This window comes from Brassica oleracea, chromosome C7 (genome assembly GCF_000695525.1).
Source record: "Brassica oleracea var. oleracea cultivar TO1000 chromosome C7, BOL, whole genome shotgun sequence".
Classification (NCBI taxonomy): domain Eukaryota; kingdom Viridiplantae; phylum Streptophyta; class Magnoliopsida; order Brassicales; family Brassicaceae; genus Brassica; species Brassica oleracea.
In genome coordinates, this window is record NC_027754.1 from 35,023,951 (window position 1) to 35,032,439 (window position 8,489).

Consider the following 8,489-nt stretch of genomic DNA (forward strand, 5'->3'; position numbering starts at 1 on the left):
GCTAAATCCAAAACACTAAACCATAAACCCCAATCCTAAAATCTAAACCCTAAATCTTAAACGCTAAACCCAAACTCTACACAATAAACCCTAAATCCTAAAATCTAAACCCTAAAGCCTAAATCCAAAACTCTAAACCCTAAATCATAAAATCTAAATCCTAAAATCTAAACCCTAAATCCTAAACCCTAAACTTTAAATCTTAAACCCAAACCCTAAATCATAAACCCTAAACTCAAACCTCTAAACCGTAAACCTTAATCTTATTAACTAGGATATGAGTTTACGGTTTAGAAGTTTAAGTTTAGGATTTAGAGTTTAGGGTTTAGGATTTGAAGTTTTGGGTTTAGAGTTTAGGATTTGAGTTTAGGGTTTAGGATTTAGGATTTAGGGTTTAGATTTTAGGATTTATGGTTTGAGTTTTGGGTTTAGGGCTTAGATTTTAAGATTTAAGGTTTATTGTTTAGAGTGTGGATTTAAGGTTTAAGATTTAGAGTTTAGATTTTAGGATTGGGATTTATGGTTTAGTGTTTCAGATTTAGGATTTATGGTTTAGAGTTTAAGTTTTTAGACGGCATTAATTAATGTCGGTGTTGTTTTTTTTCAGCTATTTTTTTATTTTTATTGTCTTTTTTAACTACTTTTACATGGCACTTTGATTTGTTACGAAGAGTTTGGTGAATTTGACCATTCACCACAGGGGGTGAACCTAAGTATTGTTCGAAAAGAAAACAATAGGTAACCGATAACAAATTATAGTCAATTTGTGTGTTTCAAAAATAAATATCTCTAACCAAGAAACAAATCAATCTTAGGGTTTAATCTTTAAAAACTTAGTTTATTAGTTTGTAATTTGAATCTAACTTGGAGAGACAGAGATGAGAGTGTGTCGTGACAAAAAGACAGATAAGCTAATTGTGCGGTGGACTTTACACATAATTTTGTCAGTCACGAGTCTTTCTTGTTCTAATGGCACCAAACCCTACTCTTGTTCTTTTCTTCTTCCCCTTTTTATTTTATTTTATTTGGATTCTAAAATGCATAGGTCTCTTTCTCGACCATACCATTTTATGATTTTTATCTCATCTCAAGCTTTTCTCGTGATATATCTTTCTACTCTATGATTACGTGCAAATCAGGGCAATGATATATAAAGAGATGATGGTTGCATGCCCAATGATTTTATTGTAATGATCATGAGTAGATATCTATTGGATACAAACTTGACAACTATAATATTCAATTGACCGGTTGTAAACATCAAATTAGTTTATATTCCAGTCTGCAAATCATTGTTAACTAAAGAATGTTTTGCACTACATATGCAAGTAAACAAATAGATAAAACAGCTTTCGGGACATGTGTATCTTTATGATTTTAAACATTTCCCGACCCGTGTCTTGTTTTTATAAGATGATACTATTTTCTAAATGTGGACATCTAAAGAACTTATATTTCTTCTCATATTAACTTGCGACTATTGTTTAGTAGTTCTAAATTTCTCACCTAACGCGTTAATTACTATCGTACGTATAATGTAGAAATATTATTCATCTTTGTTCCAATGATTGTGATTTATATCAGTTTAGGCGTTTAAAACAACTACCAACTTAAACCTCGTAACGTGCTATTATTTAGAATGGTCTGAGCTATCTACATTTTACTATGTACACGTGAAGACACATCCATTCAGAGAAAATCGAATAAACCGGAAAGTTTTGGTTAGACCGGAGCAAATCATGTGGTCCATTTTGGCAGGGATCATTTGTAACTCGATCTAGTTCTTGTCTTCTAGCTGACTTCAGAATCTTACAGTCACAAACACTTCGAGTTTCTTACCCATTGACAACTCTTCTCTTCTCTCTCTCTCTCTCTCTCTCTCTTCTCTCTCTCTCTCTCATCTATCTATCATCAAGATGCCATAACTCTCTCTCTCTCTCTTTCCCTATCAAATTAGCTCAATCTCTCAACACATCAAGAGAGAGAGATTCCCACAATCCACCATAATGGGCGAACACAGAAGAAAAGTGATCTCATTTACTCTCTTTCTCGCAGTGACATTGGTATCACTCATCAACGGTGATCTTGACTCAACCCAACTAAACGACGACGTGTTGGGTCTCATCGTCTTCAAATCAGACCTTCACGACCCATCTTCACACCTATCGTCTTGGAACGAAGACGATATCTCTCCTTGCTCGTGGACCTACGTCAAATGCAACCCCAAAACATCTCGTGTCACCGAGCTTTCCCTCTCCGGTTTATCCCTAACCGGAAAAATCGGTCGCGGGATCCAAAAGCTTCAGCATCTGAAAGTACTCTCACTCTCCAACAACAACTTAACCGGAAACATCGCCGCCCTCTCGAACAACAACCATCTTCAGAAGCTTGATCTTAGCCACAACAGCCTCTCCGGTCAAATCTCATCTTCTCTCACCTCCTTGAGATACCTCGACTTAACCGGAAACTCCTTCTCCGGTACACTCTCTGACGATGTCTTCACCAACTGTTCATCCCTCAGGCATCTCTCGCTCTCTCACAACCGTTTCGAAGGTCAAATCCCAAGTGCTCTGTTTCGATGCTCTGTTTTGAACAGTCTCAACCTCTCAAGCAACCGTTTCTCCGGAAGCCCTAGCTTCGCGTCTGGATTCTTGAAACTCGAGAGGCTAAGAACGTTAGATCTATCGTTCAACGCTCTCTCTGGATCGATACCGTTGGGGATACTCTATGTTCATAACTTGAAAGTGTTGCACTTACAAGGGAACCAGTTCTCAGGATCATTGCCTTCAGACATTGGACTCTGTCCTCATTTAAACAGAGTCGATGTGAGTTTCAACCGTTTCTCCGGGGAGATTCCGACAACTCTTCAGAGGCTGAGGTATTTAAATCATTTAGATTTATCCAAGAACATGCTCTCCGGTGGTTTCCCGGTTTGGATCGGTGACATGACCGGTTTAGTACATTTGGATGTTTCCAGCAATGTGTTAACCGGAAAGCTACCTTCTTCAATAAGTAACTTGAGGTCTCTAAAGGCTCTAATCTTGTCTGAGAACAAACTCTCCGGCGAGGTTCCTGAATCTTTGGAAGCCTGCAAAGAGCTTACGGTTGTTCAGCTCAAAGGCAATGGCTTCACCGGTAGCATTCCTGATGGTTTATTTGATCTTGGTTTGCAAGAAATGGATTTTTCAGGTAATGGTTTAACCGGTTCGATCCCAAGAGGGTCAAGCAGGCTATTTGAGTCACTTGTAACGCTAGATCTTTCGCGTAATAGTCTCACTGGAAACATACCTGGTGAAGTAGGGCTATTCAGCAACTTGAGATACCTCAACTTGTCATGGAACCATTTCAACACAAGAGTTCCTCCAGAAATAGAGTTTCTACAGAACCTAACAGTTTTGGATCTAAGGAACAGTGCGTTGATCGGTTCGGTTCCAGCTGATATATGTGAGGCACAGAGTCTACAGATACTCCAACTGGATGGTAACTCACTAACCGGTTCTATACCTGAAGGAATTGGAAACTGCTCTTATCTTAAATTGTTGTAAGTCTCTACTAATTCATGTTTCATCTTTTTTAACAACGGTTCATTATACTATCACAAACATCACAAACTACTAGTAATATTACATAGACATTATGCACAATTATACTTATTTTATTTATTATAAATGTTTTCTACTTAACAATTATAATTTTTCTATTTGTAGGAGTTTGTCACATAACAATCTTACCGGTCCAATCCCCAAGTCCCTTTCAAACTTAGAAGAGCTGAAGATTCTAAAGCTAGAAGCCAATAAGTTTAGCGGCGAAATACCAAAAGAGCTAGGGAAGTTGCAGAATCTGTTATTGGTTAACATATCGTTTAACAGACTCATCGGAAGGTTACCCTCAGGAGGTGTGTTCCAGAGCTTAGACCAGAGTGCTCTTCAAGGAAACTTAGGCATTTGTTCACCGTTGTTGAGAGGACCTTGCACACTGAATGTTCCAAAGCCTCTTGTCATTGATCCCAACTCCTACAGGAACGGTAATAATAACCAGGAAGTATCCGGAAACCGAGCAAGCAAGTTCCACGGTGGAATGTTCCTTAGTGTTTCAGTGATTGTAGCTATATCAGCAGCTATACTCATCGTCTCAGGAATCATAATCATAACTCTGCTTAACGCATCGGTGAGAAGAAGACTTGCCTTTGTTGACACCGCGTTGGAGAGCATTTTCTCAGGGTCTTCAAGATCAGGAAGAAGCTTAGAGGCCGGGAAGCTTGTTCTGTTAAACTCAAGAACGTCGCGGTCCTCGTCTTCGTCTCAAGAGTTTTCTAGAAACCCTGAGTCTGTTCTCAATAAAGCTTCGAGAATAGGTGAAGGAGTCTTTGGAACAGTCTACAAGGCACCGTTAGGAGAACATGGGAGAAACGTGGCGGTCAAGAAACTTGTTCCCTCCCCGATTATCGAAAACCTAGAAGATTTTGATCGGGAGGTCCGGATCTTGGCGAAAGCAAAGCACCCGAATCTAGTCTCCATGAAAGGGTATTACTGGACACCCGAGATGCAGCTTCTCGTGTCAGAATACATCCCTAACGGTAACTTGCAGTCCAAGTTACACAAAAGGGAACCCTCGACACCGCCACTTCCTTGGGACGCAAGATACAGAATCATCCTTGGTACAGCCAAAGGACTCGCTTATCTCCACCACACGTTCCGTCCAGCAACCGTCCACTTCAATCTGAAACCGACCAACATCCTCCTCGACGAAAAATACAACCCTAAAATCTCTGACTTCGGACTAGCTCGTCTTCTAACAACACAAGACGGAAACACGATGAACACCAACAGGTTTCAGAACGCTTTAGGTTACGTGGCGCCTGAGTTAGAGTGTCAGAACTTAAGGGTCAACGAGAAATGTGATGTTTACGGGTTTGGGGTTCTGATACTCGAACTCGTGACTGGTCGGAGACCCGTGGAGTACGGTGAAGACAGCTTTGTGATACTTAGTGATCATGTTCGAGTTCTGTTGGAACAAGGGAATGTGTTGGAGTGTATTGATCCTACCATGGAGGGAGAATACTCTGAGGATGAGGTTTTGCCTGTTCTAAAACTTGCTCTTGTCTGCACTTCTCAGATTCCTTCAAATAGGCCTACAATGGCGGAGATTGTTCAGATCTTGCAGGTCATCAGTTCTCCTGTTCCTCACCGGATGCTGGATAGTTTCTGAAAAAAGTTTGTGTTAATTGAATTTTTCATTATGCAATATTTTCTTTCTTATTTTGACTTTTTGTAGAGATTGTTTTCTTTCACAATGGTACGTTTTCTCTTTTCTCGCTATGTCATCATGAATCATATTGACGATCATTGACCATTGTTATCATAATAGGGGTTTTCCTGGAAAAAATTCATGTGTTTGTTAGTTAGCAAATAGTACAAACGTACAATAATTACTGACACTGAAAAACTTTGTTTTTACTAGACACAATAATGTGGTATATTCATTTTGTATGAAATGTTGTTTTTTCTATTGGCCTTTTGTTTTCGACGTCGTCTTCCATTATCTAATAAAAAAAATCGTATTCTTATTTTACTTGTGGGGCGAAAACTCTTAGGGATCACAAAATGATGTTTTAAGCCATAGTTTTCTATAAAGTTGATTTACACAAACACAAGCGCATCACGACTACTACTATATTGTTTAAGCCATAGTTTTCTATAAAGTTGATTTACACAAACACAAGCGCATCACGACTACTAGTATATTGTTTCTTTGAGGGTCAGACTGGTAACCAATAAGGAACATTAGGAATGAATAGGAAAAAAAATGAATAGGAATAAAATTTTGGGAACGATGAGGAATGAATGTTCCTTATCAAAATTAACAAGGAACAAATTTGGATTATAATTCTCTACAAAAAAAAGAGAATGAAAATGAATGAAAAGAAAAAAATATTATTCATCAATAGTAACATTTTTGAGGAACATTAATTAATGTAGTATTCCTCTTCGTTCCCTTGGTTACCATTCTAGATGTTATTTTCCTATATGGCTGACGTAAAAGTCATACCCGAGATGTTCTTGTTTATAGTTTAGTCAGAATATTTAAAAGTCAAATCATTTTTAAGTTTTTGTCACAAAAATATTATTCAAAAAAGAAAATGACCAAAATAGCTTTTTTATTTTGAAATTTTTAATATTTTTTTTTAATTTAAAACATTATCCTCAAAACCCACCCCTTAACTCTAAATCCTAAGTATATATTAGTTAATCCTAGGGTAAAATGTATTTTTACCTTTTAATAAAACTTATTTTAGTCATTTTCTTCATTGAGTGTTATTTTTGTGACAAAAACTTAAAAAAAGCTATCCTAGGAAATCTATATATATAAAGAAATGTTTGTCTCTCTCCTGTGATACCACATCACTAATTAGTCTCTTTAGGTGATGACACGTGTCGAGACTTCATTTTACTCTTTCAATGATGTTATTGTTGGGTTTTCATATTAAGAATTGATTTGGGCTTAAGAGGATATGTCTATATATATAAAGAAATGTTTGTTTCTCTCCTGTGATGCCACGTCACTAATTAGTCTCTTTAGGTGATGACACGTGTCGAGACTTCATTTTACTCTTTCAATGATGTTATTGTTGGGTTTTCATATTAAGAATTGATTTGGGCTTAAGAGGATATGTCTATATATATAAAGAAATGTTTGTTTCTCTCCTGTGATGCCACGTCACTAATTAGTCTCTTTAGGTGATGACACGTGTCGAGACTTCATTTTACTCTTTCAATGATGTTATTGTTGGGTTTTCATATTAAGAATTGATTTGGGCTTAAGAGGATATGTCTATATATATAAAGAAATGTTTGTTTCTCTCCTGTGATGCCACGTCACTAATTAGTCTCTTTAGGTGATGACACGTGTCGAGACTTCATTTTACTCTTTCAATGATGTTATTGTTGGGTTTTCATATTAAGAATTGATTTGGGCTTAAGAGGATATGTCTATATATATAAAGAAATGTTTGTTTCTCTCCTGTGATGCCACGTCACTAATTAGTCTCTTTAGGTGATGACACGTGTCGAGACTTCATTTTACTCTTTCAATGATGTTATTGTTGGGTTTTCATATTAAGAATTGATTTGGGCTTAAGAGGATAGGTCGTGGGCTTCTAATACAAAGTCATATATTTGGGCTATAGAGCATTGGTTAAGTAGGTGTAGCGGTTCAGACAACTATCTCCTACGCTTTCTCAAAGAAACGCCGTCTAGGGCTCCTCTTAACCAACTGACTATGAAGGATCCGGGTGGGTTACGGGAGTAAGAAATCCGGGCAATCTATGGTGGAAACCGTCGTCGGTGTAAGTTCGCGTAGCTACTTACTTGCCTTAGAAAACCTGGAACGTTACAGATCTCATATGCATTCAATCACTCTCATTAACTTCCCAATTAACTCCATCTCCCCCACTCCTTCCATGTTTTCACATTCATTGCATCCTCTTTTTCTTCCAGTCGGTGAATTTGCAATTATAAATAGGTTAGATTGTATCCGTAAATGCAATTTCATTCTTCACAATCATAATAACACAAAAACTTTCCACACAATTGAATCCGATGTTGGTCAATTTGGAACTTAGAGATCAATTGAGGAAACATCATCATCTCTGCAAGTCATGCCATCTTAGGAGACCAGTCTTGGGGTAGATTCTTTTCAGAAAAAACGTTTTTAAAGCTTATAAGATGATATATTCCTTTGTACAAAGACTTTGATGGTGAAGTTTAAAGTGAAAAGAAAAGAAGGATAAGAAGAAAATAGTTGTTACAGAGAGAGAAAGACATAATCTTCATTGTTTTTTTAGTGAGAGATGTGGAAATTTAAGATTTTAGTTCTACCATTAAAGAGGAAAGAGGAATCAGAAGTTCTAAGAGATGCAGAAAATCGAGAGCTATCAACAGAAGCCTATGAAGATGGAAAAGTATTTATTAAATGGCAACAAAAATATAAGTTACAAGCTGGCACGGGCTTGCCATGTTATTTTTTTTTTGTTCAAAGGCTTGCCATGTTATAATTCTTCTGATTTTTGTTGTTACAATCAAAAATTAACTTTAATTTCGATAAGAGATACAAACAAATAATTCTCTTAAGTATTGTATCTGTTACAAATAAAAGTTAATTAATGCAAGGTATTTGTCAAAACAGGAAAAATGTTTAATACGTGAGATTAGGGATAGAGAATATGATCAAATTTTTCACAAGATCATATTACCCTTATTAATCCCATCATAAATTGATTTAAATTACTTAGCTTGGTTCAAAGTTAAGAAAAAACAAGTCTAATATAATTTTTGATTTGGTGTTGGTTTCAGGTTTTCAATATAAAATTATAAATACAAATTTTCAGTTAAAATATTTTTTTTCTTTTTAGACAAAATATATAATAACAAATTAAACATACTGAAATATTTTTAAATCCAAAATAAAATCACATCATATAGACATTAATA

At 36.5% G+C, this 8,489-nt stretch overlaps 1 protein-coding gene across 1 annotated transcript; it reads left to right on the forward strand.

Moving 5' to 3' along the window:
- Nucleotides 1-1,827: 1,827 nt before the first annotated feature.
- On the forward strand, nt 1,828-5,378 carry LOC106306074 (probably inactive leucine-rich repeat receptor-like protein kinase At3g28040). Its single transcript, XM_013742542.1, has 2 exons — nt 1,828-3,541; nt 3,708-5,378. Exons 1-2 carry the CDS (start codon nt 2,007-2,009, stop codon nt 5,206-5,208), a joined length of 3,036 nt encoding a protein of 1,011 aa, XP_013597996.1. The 5' UTR covers nt 1,828-2,006; the 3' UTR covers nt 5,209-5,378.
- The last annotated feature ends 3,111 nt before the right edge of the window (nt 5,379-8,489 follow it).

Coding starts and splice junctions, on each gene's coding strand:
- LOC106306074 (XM_013742542.1), top strand. CDS start 2,007: ATGGGCGAACACAGAAGAAAAGTGATCTCATTTACTCTCTTTCTCGCA. Junction 3,542..3,707: donor TGCTCTTATCTTAAATTGTT/GTAAGTCTCTAC, acceptor TTCTATTTGTAG/GAGTTTGTCACATAACAATC.